Consider the following 14,430-nt stretch of genomic DNA (forward strand, 5'->3'; position numbering starts at 1 on the left):
ATGAAAAATTACGAGACAACGACAAGGATAATAACCATATTGAATTATATGGTGGCACTTCGAAACTTCAGAGATCCGAGAAAGCATCTATTCAAATTTATATGTACATGGACTTGGAACACGTTGCTAATTGGTGTGCTTTCTGTTTTCACAATTCATGCACAAATAGAAAATGTAAAATATCACATGGCGTATAACATAGAAAGTGTCACATACATATTCCAATATACCACGCATGTACTTGGATACATAAGCATAATGATCATTGGTCTGTACCAATCCAAGGTGAAAGCACAACGGATCTTCTTTTAATTATATAGTAATGAAATTTTTTCGCAAATTTAATAACTCGATTACTTTTGTCATTACTCGTTTATTATTCAGAACGCATCGGCGTTGATAAAACAGATGGACAAAGTGGACGAACATTTGAAGAAATTGGGTATTGAAATCGAGTATCGCAGTTTGTTCCGCCATATAACGATCGTCGGATCATTCTGGTTACTAAATGCGGCGGTAGCATCTGGAATTTTCATAAAGATTGTAATACAAAAACTTTTACCGCCTCTGACAGCATTTATTACCTTTAATTACTGTTACATAACGAACGCCCAGTCAGTAGTATTATACGACTACAACACAGCGATTTAGTATGTAAACAATTAAAAACAGATACTGTTCACCATCTGTATTGATTATATTCGATAATTTCATTACATATTTGCTTTGAAATATTTCAAAATAACTCTTTTCCCGATTTTTCGAAATTTTATTGATGTTACAGTTGGCTAGGATCGCGATTTAAGATGATAAACGAGCTTCTCGAAACGTTTCTCTTGGAGAAATATAAAGTAAAAGCAACGGAATCTAATAAGGAGACCATCTTCGAACCGAGTCATAATTTTCGAAATAGATTTGGAGTGAACAATTGGCTGTCCGAAAGATCTTTAAATGTTCCAAAAGTATCTACGACGAGCGGCATTTCGAATGTAAAACAAGAAATCGTTCAAGATAAAGTTCATATACTTCGAGAAATTAGGTAAATAAAAATCGTATTAATAACAGTTACAGCAACGAATCATTGTCCGTTTTTTATGTTTTTCTTCGAAAACATAAGAAGAAACGGCGGCGATAGACATAAAGCTATCTTATAAAACAAAATTTTGTTCGTCGAATAAACCTATCGTATCATTCGATACACCTTTTTAATTTTGGGCTGAGAATTTGTAAATTCTCTCGTATAACGCAACTCAAATTTAACCATTCATTTGTGTGTCAGTATATATTATTTTACGTATTTTGACAAAAAAAAATTTGAAAATTCGCAAATTTAAAGGTTCGTGCATCTACAAGTGTGCAAAGTATCAAGGATGGTGAACGATATATTCAACGCCCAAATATTAATATACACGATCACGACACTGCTATATTGCACTATATGTGTTTACGCCTTGTACATGTATCTTCACAGAGAGCCTAATTTTGTAATAGAACAATTGGATATGACATTGATATATATGTTGGACAGCGTGATTGGTGCCTTGAAGATCGCTTTAATGAGTTACGACTGCGAATATACAATGAGAGAGGTAAAAAATATATTTTTAATTCTTCAACTCTGCTGCGTTGGTCATGTTTCACCAATTCCTATTTTCTTAAGTTATGAATAATAACTTGCTATTTGGGAATTAGTATATCGTTAGAAAGAATATTAACAGTTAATTGTGATTCGTTTCTCTGCAGAACAACTGTCATATTTTTGTAGTATACATGTCGATCGGCCATGTCATATTTTTATGAAACGAATATGTTGTATGTTATAAGATGTTTACGTTCTTCAGCAAAAATGCACAAAATTTTGCCACTGTTTTGAAAAAGCTAGTAACAGAGTTTGACACGATCAATCGATTTTCAGGCCAACAAAACTATAGGAAACATCCACGCGTATCCTGTGCACGAAGGAAACGCGGAATTAACAGATGAGGTAAAAGATTGAAAATTTCATTCATTTACAGATCAAAATGAAATTATCATAAGTAACGTAGAATTAATCTATTGGTAGATCCTCCATTTTTCTTGGCAAATATCGTACACGCAACTTGAAGAGACGAAATCGGTTCATTATATATTGAACTATGGATTCGTTCGTTACGTTAGTATATTTCTTTACATAGATTTATTTCTCCTAGAGTTTATGAAGAATTGATACGTTTACTTTTTACAGTGTCTCAACTTCGTAATATCTTATTTGGTGATTATGATACAATGGAGCCAGCACTTGATACGGAATAATCCAATGACAATCACAAACAAGACTACTACCTTTCAAACGCTACAAGAGAACACGACCATAGTAGCATAATAGTATAACTTTGGATAATTTCGATAACGTCGTGTTATGGAATTATAAAAGCCACGCATAAAAACTGTAATTAAACATTAATAAACTGCATTTCATAAATACGACTTCTTTTACACGATCACTTTAGGATCTTAAATCGTTAAAAGTATGTTGAGGTACGAGGTGCAAGATACAACGTGACAAAATGTAATCAAAAGAATTTTCTTTCTTCGTCCCTTCGACATTTCATGATATAATGATACATAAAGATTGAAAATTTTTGGATGCTTTTATTTCGTTATGTCATTTCGAAAGAGCTAGTTAATATTTTCCTATACGAAATAACGAGATATGTCGAGAGAAGTGTTTGTGTATCAAAAAGGTATATATGTTTGCCAACAAAATTAATAACATCAGAGCATTCCCTCTTCAACGTCATTTCACCGTTGCTTGAAAGGTTTTTGCCAAGCAGTAAATGATTTTAAAGTAATATAATGTGAAAACATAAAGTAAAATACTTCATTCTATTTAGGGTGGTTAGGAATAATTTCCTGCTTCCCCATTAATATTATGTTATTTACTTCCTATCTGACTGCGACATGCAAACATATATAATGCTTCAATGCAAACATATTCCTGCCACGAAATAACAATTGAAACACTTCAAGAACATTAACAATTTTTCAAGAATATCGAATGCAGCAGTAAGTGCAATTTTCTGGAGTGATCGTAATCATTCAGGATATAACTAATATTCTACCATGAGGTACGATTCATCGATAACGAATGAAATCAAACTAATTGCTTGTCCTACTTTATAACTTCCTGCATTCCTATGACATTCTATTAATGAAACTCTGTCTTACTTCTAATAGTTGCATATGCAATACCTGAATCGTTATCACCTTTAGTTGCACGGAGAAACGAGTCACGTTAATGCCGCGGGTTAATATCGTTGAAGAAAAGTTAAGAAATTATTCACGTTTTCTACTTGAAATTTAAAAAATAGATAAAAGAAAGAATGAAAAATTACAAGACAACAACAAGGATAATTACCATATTGAATTACATGGTGGCACTTCGAAACTTCATAGATCCAGGAAAGCACCGATTCAGATTTATATGTAGCTGGATTTGGAACACCTTGTTAATTGTGCTTTCTGTTTTCACAATTTATCCACAAATACAAAGTGTAGAATATTACATGGTGTATAACATAGAAAGCGTCACATACGTGTTCCAAACTATCACATATGTACTTGGATACATAAGCATAATGATCATTGGTCTGTACCAATCCAAGGTGAAAGCAAAATGGATCTACTTTTAATTACATAGTAATGATATTTTTAAGGAAATTTAATAACTCGATTACTTTTGTTTTTGCTCGTTTATTATTCAGAACGCATCGGCGTTGATAAAACAGATGGACAAAGTGGACGAACATTTGAAGAAATTGGGAATTGAAATCGATTATCGCAGTTTGTTTCGCCATATAACGATCGTCGGATCATTCTGGTTACTAAATGCGGTCGTAACATTTGCAATTTTCATAAAGATTTTAATACAAAAACTTTTACCGCCTATGCCAACATATATTACCTTTATTTTCTGTTACATAACGAACGCCCAATCAGTCGTATTATACGACTACAACACAGCGATGTAGTATGTATACAATTAAAAACAGATACTGTTCATCATCTGTACTGATTATATTAGATATTTTCATTACATATTTGCTTTAAAATATTTCAAAATAATTTTTTCCCTATTTTTCAAAATTTTATTGTTATTACAGTTGGCTAGGATCGCGATTTAAGATGATAAACGAGCTACTCGAAACGTTCCTCTTGGAGAAATACAAAATAAAAGTAGAGGATTCCGATACGGAGACCATCTTCGAACCGAGTCATAATTTTCGAAATAGATTTGAATTGAACAATTGGCTGTCCGAACGATCTTTAAATGTTTCAGAAGTACCTACGACGGGCGGCATTTCGAATGTAAAACAAGAGATCGTCCAAGATAAAGTTCATATACTTCGAGAAATTAGGTAGATAAAAATGGAATTAATAAAAGTTACAGCAATGGATCGTTGTCCATTTTTTATGTTTCCATTGAAAACATAAGAAGAAACGGCGACGAAAGACATAAAGCTATTTTATAAAGCAAAATTTTATTCGTCGCATAAACCTATCGTATCATTCGATACACCTTTTTAATTTTGAGCTGAGAATTTTGAGCTTGAGAAATTCTCTCATATAACGCAACTCAAATTTAACCATTTATTTGTGTGTCAGTATATATTGTTTTACGTATTTTGGCAAATAAAAAAATTTGAAAATTCGCAAATTTAAAGGTCCCTGCATCTACAAGTGTGCAAAGTATCAAGGATGGTGAACGATATATTCAACGCCCAAATATTAATATACACGATCACGACACTGCTATATTGCACTGTATGTGTTTACAACTTGTACATGAATCTTCAGAGAAAGCCTAATTTTATAGTAGAACAATTGGATATAGCATTGATATATATATTGGACAGCGTGGTTGGTGCCTTGAAGATCGCTTTAATGAGCTACGACTGCGAATATACAATGAGAGAGGTAAAAAATATATTTTTAATTCTTCAACTCTGCTGCGTTGGTCATGTTTCACCAAATCATATTTTCTTAAATTATGAATAATAACTCGCTATTTGGGAATCTTTAGAAAAAATATTAACAATTAATTTTGATTCGTTTCAAAAACTATAATACATACCACCATTCGTAGATCCATTTTGAAAGGCTTTCATTATTCGATTTTCCAATAAAAACAGATTTCTCTGCAGAACAACTGTCATATTTTTGTAGTATACATGTCGATCGGCCATGTCATATTTTTATGAAACGAATATGTTGTATGTTATAAGATGTTGATGTTCTTTAGTAGAAATGCACAAAATTTTGCAACTCTTTTGGGAAAGCACGTAACAGGGTTTGACACGATCAATCTATTTTCAGGCTAACAAAACGATAGGAAACATCCACGCGTATCCTGTGCACGAAGGAAATGCGGAATTAACAGATGAGGTAAAAAATTGTAAATTCTATTCACTTACAGATCAAAATGAAGAATTAATCTATTGGTAGATCCTCCATTTTTCTTGGCAAATATCGTACACGCAACTTGAAGAGACGAAATCGGTTCATTATATATTGAACTATGGATTCGTTCGTTACGTTAGTAAACTTCCTTACATGGATTTGTTTCTCCTAGAATTTATTAAGAATTGATTCGTGTACTTTTTACAGTGTTTCAACTTCGTAATATCTTATTTGGTGATTATGGTACAATGGAGTCAAAGCTTATTAAAGAACGGTCCAATATTAATCACAAACGAGACAACCACCTTATACGAGAATACAAGTATAGTGTTATAACTATGCATAGTTTTCGATAGAATCGTATTGCAGAATTATGAAACACGTAGGTAAAGTCTGCTAGTGTTAAATGTTAATACAATGCGTCTTGTAATTAACATTCCTCTCGAAAAACCGCCGTACATTTTGCAATCCTTACGCATAAATATGTAGAGGTACAGGGTACAAGACATACAACGTGACAAAATCTAATTAGAAAAATCATCATTGTTTATTTGGTTGACGTAACTATAAGATATACATCTAATAACGTATAAGACATGATAGTATTTGAGGACTTTACGAGACGCAGTGTATGTTTAGTGGAGCTTGATACAGTGTAAAATACCACAACTCGTATGTATCGTAACGAATATATTTAAAGGAAAAAACACTTACGATGAAATAATATTTTTATTCCCGTATGAATTACAAAAGTACTCTTATCTCTTCGTTATTTTACCCAATTATTGACATCATTAGTGCCATTTACATACCTTTGATTCCAGGTGCTCCACATTATTCTCAAAAATCGGTATAATTCTTTTTATTGGCTAATCAAACATGATTCATATTCTTAAAAAAACCTAAGGAAAAAAACATTGCATAAGATCATATCCTTCACTTTCCCAACGGTAATATTCTTACTTTTGCGATATTAATCAGACAGTTCTACTATGCGCAATTTCATTCTATAGACTCGTCATTAACTATTCCTCATAGCAATTTCATCCTCGTAACGATATCGATTCAGATACGAGCAGACAATTGTTGTGCTCGTTATTACTTAGCAGCCTATTTAACATTCGTGACACGATAATGATCCGTCAAAACTATTCAGAAAGGACGGCAAGGAAGTAGAGTGTTCAAGTTTATCCACTGTTAAAGTTCTCGCGACTTCGATCCGCGATGTTCAATCCGAAAACTCTCAGGCAAACCATAGTGCCGTCGTTGGTGATGAATTTTCTTTTCGGGATGGGCATCAGTGACGTTCTTAGCAAAAAGCCATCGAAACTGATAGAGTACACGTATACCCTGTGTGTTTTGATACTGGTTAATGTCGGTGGTATATTGATGGTACCTTATTTCAATAAATATTATATAATTAGCATGCTCAACTTAAGTAGAGTGGCGTTCAAATTATTGATTTATGCGAATATTTGGACATTAAGCACGTTGATCATCGCCAGCAGATTAAATGCGCAGGTAAATCGAGCGCTTTGTTTCGAAAAAGTTTTATTTTAAATACAAAGACCACAGGGGAAGACACGATACACCTATGTCATATTTTTCCGATGTTATGGGGCAGCAGTTTTGAAATTCGGTAGATTAGAAACACTCGATAATTACTTTCAGATTGACCGTATTATATTTTTATTTTGTATTAGATATATATCTTTGTCATTCTCTTTCTCATCGTCATATCTTCTTATTAAAAAAAAAAAAAAAGGAAAAGTAATATGTACAGCAGTAAATTTTCATCCGAGATAGTTTTAAATAGTCGAAGTTCCAATACCATACGACCGGTTAATTTATACGTAATTTTAATACGTCTTTCGTCTTCTAGAAATTACGTACTTTGATCGCACTTGTAGAATCGAACGATCAAGCAATGGAAAAAGTAGGATTGCCACGAATGTATCGTGCGCTGTTCATGTATCAGATAAAGATATTCGTGGTTTACGGATTTATCACAGTCGTTTTCGTCGCAGTCACTTCCAAATGGCATTTTGCAACATCCACGCCAACGATGATGAAACTGTGCCTTTCCTTCGTAGCCCACGTTCCATTCATAGTCATCTACGTTTCCAGCGTTACCTTCGGCTTTTGGGTCACGTATGAAACCAAATATTCAAAAACAATGCGATAGATATTTAATTACGGTAGAATTCCATTTATAGAAATGAATCAGTGCCCGATTAAGTGAACTCATTCCAATTATACTTATGCGTTATCGTCTACAAAGATGTTCCGTGAATCATCACTAGTAACAAGAACCGTGACAATGATGAACCATTTACTCCGCCACAAATTACGATAAATAGAATTCTACTATGATAGTGTTCTAATGAAACCATAGAAAATACAATGTATAAAATATAGGTGCTTGAGGTTGAAACTTCACCAATTGAATCAATTGCTTCATAGTATGTTGACCACGATGACATGGGAATCGTCGTTGCATAAAAGATTTCTACAGATGAAGAACGATTTCGAGAACAATAAATGGTCGTTTAGGAATGAACAAGGGAGCTATGGAAACACGAACAAGATAAGATCGATAAAGTGAGATTCTGCGTTGAGCGGAAAACCGCAAAACGTTCTCTGTATCGTTTCTCATATGTTATACGTTAATCTGTCTAGCGTGACAAGAGATAGTAGAAAATTGTTTAATAGAAATATTCGATATAACGCGTGAGAGAAGATTGGAGATTGCGCGTTTGCATTTTCACCGCGATCTTACGAAATTGTTAAACCCGATAAAGAAGTTTTTGTTCGAAATATTTGAGAAACGTTCCTGTCGAATTGTACAGTTGGAATGTAGCAGGAAATTTAACGGCACTGCGGTAAATATATCGTCCTGAAATTCTTCAAATTTAGTCTTTACAGCAGACAAATAAAACCGTAGGAAAGAAATAGATTAAATTTTGCTTCGATGGATAATTTAATATCGAGGAAAGTATTAAACGTCAATTTTTAAGAATAAATTTCAGTTTTTGAAAACGAGAGTGTGCGATAAATAATTTTAACGATATTAAATTATTCATTCATACGAACATACATTTTTTTCGAAAAGGCAAATGCATCTAGAGATAATCAAGATCGTGAAAGTCGTGAATGACACGTTCGGCATGCAGATTCTGTTGCTGATGACCACATCGATTATCTTCACCATTACTTTCCTCTACATATTGTATAGAATTATATGGCTGGATCTGACCATGGATGAACTTATAAAAGAACTGGTCTCCGTGATTTCCTGGTTCTTAGTTTACGCGTCGCAAATCTTGCATGTGAATCACGTTTGTGCTAAAACGAACTTAGAGGTACAGCATTTTATCAGAAGAAACTTATCGATACACATCGATAAACGTTTGAAAGCTTAAAGATATTAATGAACATAGAAGAATATCAAAAAAAAAAAGAGAAAAGTACTATTTAAATATGTTTCTCAAAATATATATCTAAAATCGTGCAAGATTAAAAATAGTTGAAAGAAATTAAAAAGCATGGAAGTAAATTGCTATTATTAAATTGTTCACAGGTAACGACTATGGGCGATGTTATTTGCGACCTGTACGAACCATCCACCAACAACGAATTTCGAGCAGAGGTAAATATTCAAGACCTGTACAAAAAGGTATGTTGTAAGATCATAAAGAAAAACACATCTACTAAATTCAGATGAAAAATGACATTTTTAGATTCGAAATTTCACCCTACAGCTGATACAAAATCCGGTTGTATTCACAGCTCATGGATATTTCAACCTGGACCACACGTTCATTCAAGCAGTACATGGACCTTTAATTAAATAAGAAATAGAATTTAGAATTTACAAGCTATAATTTTAAATTTCATTTCAATTTTAATATATAGTTGTTAGTGAGTTATATCGTTCTTTAATTAACATTTGTTTTTTCAGGTCATTGGAACGATTACCACGTATCTGATAATTATGATTCAAGTGGGCGATGTGACGAGGTCACGAACCGCGAAAACTCTGAACAATGAATCCGATGAGATTTTATTCTAAGGAATCTATTTCGGTGGAAATTGCACTCGACTTAAAGTTAAATCCAATTTCTTTCAGTTCTTTTATTAAAATCATATAATATCAATTAATAAAGTCACAAATTGTTTTCATCAATTATAAATCGTATTGTACGTTGAATTTTCCGACAAAAAATGATAAATTCATCGAAAAGACCAAAATAGTATGTTGAACTCGAGTTTCTTCACCAAGTTACTCGGATATTCGCCCTGACAATTTTCCGCCAATTAGGACGTGGACAGGGATGATACCTCAATTACACTACCCCCTGGTGCGCCCTATACGATTCCAGATGGAGGCGTTAGCCCGTGAAATTTGGTAATCTTGAAACTGGATAGCTCGTAATTCGGTGAAAATAGCTACTCCTTCGAACAACCCCTAACCGATTTTTACTTAGCGAAAATAACGATTAAACAGTCTTGGAAATCTGAATTAAAATTACTCTTCGAAGAATCTAAAATGAAATATTCAAAAATGAAACCAGAATGTTTTTCTATTGACTTTCAATTTTTCGAAACTCTGCGTGATTTTAGTAAAAAATGAAAGCTTCCAAAATTGTATTACCGCGTAATATTTTCAAGTAATTGGGTAGGATGAAAAGAAAAGAAATTTGCATTAACCATGCAGTCTTGTTTCGATCACTTTCGACTCAAATAGACGTATTTTTCTAACGTCAGAAAATATCTGCAATTTAAACACGATTTCACGTTTCAGTTTTATGTTAAACATCTTCCTAAAATATCACAAAACCTTTTTCTATCTGGTCTCTGTACTTTTTGTTAATTCTCGTTATTCATTCGTCGCGATATAGCTTCTCTTTCTTTCCTTTCTTTTTTTTTTTTGTTTTGTGTGTATGTGTTTATGTAGTTCATTTTAGTATAACTTACACAGCACGGATAAAATACACGTTTACAACGGGTATAACATTAATTGAGAATTAAGGGTGCGAACGAGCGTAGCCGTCAGGAGCCACCTGCTACCGTGGAATACTGGTGGGGCTAGGAGAATTGATATATTGCACCCAAGGGGACAGAGAGACCAGTTTAGATGGGTGCAAGTACCGTGTCATCCCTAATACTCTCTCCTCTCGTTAACTAACATTCGTAAGAGATATCTGGGCTTTGTTGCCGATTAAATTATTCCGGTCAATGCGATCGAATCCACGATAGTGTATGTCTGCATGTATAATATTGCCATGTACAAAAGCGTATCATTAATTTTAAATTTCGAATTTTATTTTAATTGACAAATATTACATTGTCTTTCTTTCTATTCTATATACATGTATGTATTCTATAGAAAATATTATAATTTCTTTAACGTTAGCTTTAAAAGCAAGTTTATTCTTTTTATATCAATTTAAGAAATATAATTTTTTAATAATAATTTTGCAAAGCAATATAATAATAATAATAGTGTTAATATTTGTTTAATATCGATGGCTGATGTTCATTGAACGGAAACAGAAAGATAGATTTCCTTGACCAAGGCATATGGTATGGATTAAGATGGAGATTTTAGAAAAGTAAACTCAAACAGGCTGCTACGATTCTAATAATCCGCAAACGTCGTTTATCATGTCGAAACGGATTTACCCTAACAACAGGACACTCCTACTTGAGGGTGCGGGTATTCGATCACATCGTATCCTCACCAAACGTTTACCCCGCATGTTTATTGATATTGAACAGGGCGCGCGCGACGGCGTAAGAAAGCGGGGAATATAAAGATAGTCGATTATAATAACAAATTATATGTACATATTTATATTTACAATATGACATAGTTATTGTTTCTTCTTTCCATATTTCAATTTGTTTTTCAGTTTCTTTGGATTTATCCCATATACCTTTAACCTTTCCGGATTTAATGAAGCAATGTCACTAATTTCTTCGTCCTTTGTCCCATTCTTCTTCTTCTTTTTGTCGAGCTTCTTCTTCGTCATCTTCTCCTTTAACTTTGTTTTCTTCAAATGTTTGACATTTGACTCGTTGTGATTTTGATCACTAACTTTCTTTTTAGATGAAAATTCTTTATCGATAGGTTTGCCAGTAGTTTCTTCTTCTTCGTGAATTTTATTGTCGGTGGAATTTATAGATTCTTCCAGCTTATTAATCTTTAGCTTCTTTTTCTTTGGCTGCTCAGGCTGTTTCTCTGGCTTCCGCTTTTCACATTTCACATGTTTTGATTTTTCTTGTGTTACACTAACGTTATTTTTTATCTTTTCATCGCTTTCATTAGGTTGTTTGTTATATTTAGATGTTTCGTGATTAATCTCGACAGTGGCTGAATCGTTCTGATCGTCTTGTATCTTTTTCTTCTTCTTCCGTCGCTTCTTTTTTGTTTCTATGCTTTCATTAACGGTGGTAGGAGTTGCGATCTCTTTTTTGTCTCCCTCTTCATCATCCTCGGCTTCCCTGAAAAATGTTAAATACAGTTTGTAGTAAATAGTACGAACTCAGTTAAAAAAATTTCCATCCTTCTTGCCTTACTTGTATAAACTTGTAAGTATCTTTCTTTTAAGTGCCTCATTCTTGGCTTTCTGTTTATACATTTGGACGTCATTTAGTTCAGCATGTTCTGGTCTGTACTGAAGAGCTTTCTTCAAGGAACACCACTTATTCAATTCTTTATCATCGGCCATCAATATCTAATAAAAAGGACGTAGTAAGGTGTCTTACAGAAAAATAAAAGCGTTAAAAATAATATTAATATATAATTACCTCTTCTATACTCAAACCATAATCGTTTGGCACAACTTCTCTGTATTTAAATCTACATGGTATGTCACCAATCATATCTTCGTAATCCAATGAATAATACTTATTGAAATATTCTTCATAAGATTTATGTTGTTGAGGATCAAATTTCGGCTTTTCTTTTGCTATGAGTTCTGCAAACTTAGACTTCCGTCTACGCTTTCTTCTCTTAGAATCCATTTCCATTTCTTCCTGAACTCTTTTCAATGGATTATAATCCGCATCCATCTGAAATTATATGTAATTTTGATTTATTTTCTTAGAATAAAAATAATTAATATAAATCAATTACATTAAATTCTGGATCCTCGCAATGCGGTCCTTCATATCCATCTTCATCTGCCAAATTTTCTGTATTTGGATCATAATTATCCCAGGTATCCTCGATTCCTAGTTCCTCGTCAATCTCTTGAAACTCGGGCTTAGCATTCCCCTCGGGAACCGCATAGTAATCGTCATTAAAAATTTGATTCATTTTTTGATCATATTTGGCAGGGTCAAAATCACCCTCCAAATCAATGTCATTAAATTGAATATCGTCATTCCCTGTAATTTCCTTCAATTTCTCTATTTTTTGTTCAATCTCTTTTCTCTTTAATGCTTTCAACTGCTTAAGTTCCTCTTGTTTCCTTAATTTCTCATCTTCTTTTCTCTTTTTTATCTCTGCTCTCTTTTCGGCTCTACGAGTATCTTTCCTTCTTAAAGAATTCTCCATGCTACGCGGATATCGTTTAATAAATTCCTGATCAGGTTCTTCAAATCTAAAATTATATTTAAGCTCAAATTCTTCTTGCTTTTCAATGTTTTTCTCATCTTCTGACAAATTCTCATCACTGTCATGAATTACGTAGTTTCTGCCTTCATTGTCATCTACATCGTCATCCGATCCCGTATTTTTATCTAGATATTTATCATTAAGCACATAATCCCTTAAGAATTTCTCATTAGCATCCAAATTAGAGCTAGACCAAAAATCACGCAGAGGTTTAAGTACCTGCTGCTCATTTTCATTTATATTTGTCCTTTGTCCTTTCAGCCATTCCTTGTAATCTTCCTCTTCCTAAATAATAAAGATAACATCAGTTTTGTTACAAAAAATAAGAAGATGTCAAGGGCAGCTTACTTTTGCTTTTTCACTTTCAGATTTGGTTTTTGGTTTTAGCAAATCATCTTCCTCTTCCTCGTCGTGCAATGCACCTTTGAAACTTTCTTTTAGTTCTTTTTGCTCTTGTGCATATGTGATCTGTTTAGTTTCTGCTTTATCTTTTTTCAGTATACTTTCATCCTCACTGTCGCTAAATTTCCCTTCCCTTTCCACGATAATGTTTCTTTCATAATCTCTTAGAAAAATAGCTTTTTCTTTTTTAGTTTTTTGCTTCTTCTTTTCAATATATAATTCCTGTGCCTTATTAGTATCATCAAAAAATGTTACATTTTGGTTATAAATTTTTGGGTCTTTATTTTTTAGAAGGGCTAGTGTCTTATAAAAATCTTTATCAAATTGTTGTGTCAGCTCCTATGAAAGAAAAATGTAATTAATAAAATAATACAGAATTTTGTTATATTTGTAAAATATTGTATTATACATTTTCTTCTTCTTTTTCAGAAGAACTCTCACTGTCAGAACTTTCATCTAAGTTTGTATCATCATTGACGTCTCCGTATTTTGTTTTTACTGAAATATATTGGATTGTTAGACAAAAATAACCATTAACGCATGAGGTTATAAAGTAAGTTATATGTACTTACACTTATTTAATTCTTCCTTCTGCCGCCAATTGTTATAGTTTTTAGCATAATCCGTATTTATTTTTAATTCTTCATCAGAATCAGAATTATTACCGTTAAATAAAGTAATCATTATATTAAGAAAGTATTAGAAATTTAAGTGAACAATTAGATATTATACACTCGATTTCTATAACATACAATACTTCATTAATTCTTGATCTAAAATAATTATAAAAAAGTGTTATTTTCTTTATAAGTGAAATTTACCAAATTACGAAAAACAAAAATTGTTCTTCTGACACTAATACAACACTGGTACAACACCAGAATAAAATGAGAAGGTTATCTTATTGAGGAACGAAAAGCCATATGTCGGTTTCCTCTGCTTAGGGATTTAATAAAAAGTTTTTA

General features: G+C 32.8%; 4 protein-coding genes across 7 annotated transcripts; 3 read left to right on the forward strand and 1 right to left on the reverse strand.

Moving 5' to 3' along the window:
* The first annotated feature begins 186 nt into the window (after positions 1–186).
* Positions 187–2,421, forward strand: LOC122570590. Its single transcript, XM_043733090.1, has 7 exons — positions 187–285; positions 385–650; positions 785–1,039; positions 1,337–1,589; positions 1,916–1,984; positions 2,063–2,152; positions 2,225–2,421. The coding sequence occupies exons 1-7, from the start codon at positions 187–189 to the stop codon at positions 2,360–2,362; spliced, it is 1,170 nt and encodes a 389-aa protein (XP_043589025.1). The 3' UTR covers positions 2,363–2,421.
* Positions 2,422–3,545: 1,124 nt separating this feature from the next.
* On the forward strand, positions 3,546–5,775 carry LOC122570622. The gene is made up of 7 exons (XM_043733176.1): positions 3,546–3,644; positions 3,744–4,009; positions 4,143–4,397; positions 4,704–4,956; positions 5,356–5,424; positions 5,485–5,574; positions 5,647–5,775. The coding sequence occupies exons 1-7, from the start codon at positions 3,546–3,548 to the stop codon at positions 5,773–5,775; spliced, it is 1,161 nt and encodes a 386-aa protein (XP_043589111.1).
* Positions 5,776–6,576: 801 nt separating this feature from the next.
* LOC122570649 (putative gustatory receptor 28a) lies at positions 6,577–11,114 on the forward strand. 4 transcript variants are annotated; one of them, XR_006317871.1, is made up of 7 exons: positions 6,577–6,960; positions 7,322–7,590; positions 7,858–8,040; positions 8,552–8,801; positions 9,020–9,088; positions 9,160–9,269; positions 9,401–11,114. XR_006317871.1 is itself a non-coding variant. In XM_043733229.1 (7 exons), the coding sequence occupies exons 1-7, from the start codon at positions 6,664–6,666 to the stop codon at positions 9,509–9,511; spliced, it is 1,296 nt and encodes a 431-aa protein (XP_043589164.1). In that variant the 5' UTR covers positions 6,577–6,663; the 3' UTR covers positions 9,512–11,114. The 4 variants fall into 4 exon arrangements, 3 of the variants coding, with proteins under 3 accessions (XP_043589164.1, XP_043589165.1, XP_043589166.1); XM_043733229.1 differs by having other exon boundaries at positions 9,020–9,115; positions 9,180–9,269; XM_043733230.1 differs by having other exon boundaries at positions 9,180–9,269.
* Positions 11,115–11,269: 155 nt separating this feature from the next.
* On the reverse strand, positions 11,270–14,420 carry LOC122570648 (protein KRI1 homolog). Its single transcript, XM_043733228.1, has 8 exons — positions 14,287–14,420; positions 14,038–14,206; positions 13,875–13,963; positions 13,412–13,804; positions 12,581–13,348; positions 12,253–12,516; positions 12,022–12,179; positions 11,270–11,946 (listed from the first exon to the last, which is right to left on the reverse strand). The coding sequence occupies exons 2-8, from the start codon at positions 14,147–14,149 to the stop codon at positions 11,316–11,318; spliced, it is 2,415 nt and encodes an 804-aa protein (XP_043589163.1). The 5' UTR covers positions 14,150–14,206; positions 14,287–14,420; the 3' UTR covers positions 11,270–11,315.
* Between the last annotated feature and the right edge of the window lie 10 nt (positions 14,421–14,430).

Source organism: Bombus pyrosoma, linkage group LG9, assembly GCF_014825855.1.
Source record: "Bombus pyrosoma isolate SC7728 linkage group LG9, ASM1482585v1, whole genome shotgun sequence".
NCBI classification, from domain to species: domain Eukaryota; kingdom Metazoa; phylum Arthropoda; class Insecta; order Hymenoptera; family Apidae; genus Bombus; species Bombus pyrosoma.

What these genes read in the sequence shown, in the direction of transcription:
- LOC122570649 (XM_043733229.1), top strand. Translation starts at nt 6,664, where the DNA reads ATGTTCAATCCGAAAACTCTCAGGCAAACCATAGTGCCGTCGTTGGTG. An exon ending in ACCTTCGGCTTTTGGGTCAC is followed by an intron (nt 7,591 to 7,857) that starts GTATGAAACCAA and finishes TATAAAATATAG; the next exon opens with GTGCTTGAGGTTGAAACTTC. An exon ending in GTGCTAAAACGAACTTAGAG is followed by an intron (nt 8,802 to 9,019) that starts GTACAGCATTTT and finishes AATTGTTCACAG; the next exon opens with GTAACGACTATGGGCGATGT.
- LOC122570590 (XM_043733090.1), top strand. Translation starts at nt 187, where the DNA reads ATGGCGTATAACATAGAAAGTGTCACATACATATTCCAATATACCACG. An exon ending in TTGGTCTGTACCAATCCAAG is followed by an intron (nt 286 to 384) that starts GTGAAAGCACAA and finishes TTTATTATTCAG; the next exon opens with AACGCATCGGCGTTGATAAA. An exon ending in ACTATGGATTCGTTCGTTAC is followed by an intron (nt 2,153 to 2,224) that starts GTTAGTATATTT and finishes TACTTTTTACAG; the next exon opens with TGTCTCAACTTCGTAATATC.
- LOC122570622 (XM_043733176.1), top strand. Translation starts at nt 3,546, where the DNA reads ATGGTGTATAACATAGAAAGCGTCACATACGTGTTCCAAACTATCACA. An exon ending in CATATACTTCGAGAAATTAG is followed by an intron (nt 4,398 to 4,703) that starts GTAGATAAAAAT and finishes GCAAATTTAAAG; the next exon opens with GTCCCTGCATCTACAAGTGT. An exon ending in GCGAATATACAATGAGAGAG is followed by an intron (nt 4,957 to 5,355) that starts GTAAAAAATATA and finishes ATCTATTTTCAG; the next exon opens with GCTAACAAAACGATAGGAAA.
- LOC122570648 (XM_043733228.1), bottom strand. Translation starts at nt 14,149, where the DNA reads ATGATTACTTTATTTAACGGTAATAATTCTGATTCTGATGAAGAATTA. An exon ending in CTGAAAGTGAAAAAGCAAAA is followed by an intron (nt 13,349 to 13,411) that starts GTAAGCTGCCCT and finishes TTTATTATTTAG; the next exon opens with GAAGAGGAAGATTACAAGGA. An exon ending in GCGAGGATCCAGAATTTAAT is followed by an intron (nt 12,517 to 12,580) that starts GTAATTGATTTA and finishes ATATAATTTCAG; the next exon opens with ATGGATGCGGATTATAATCC.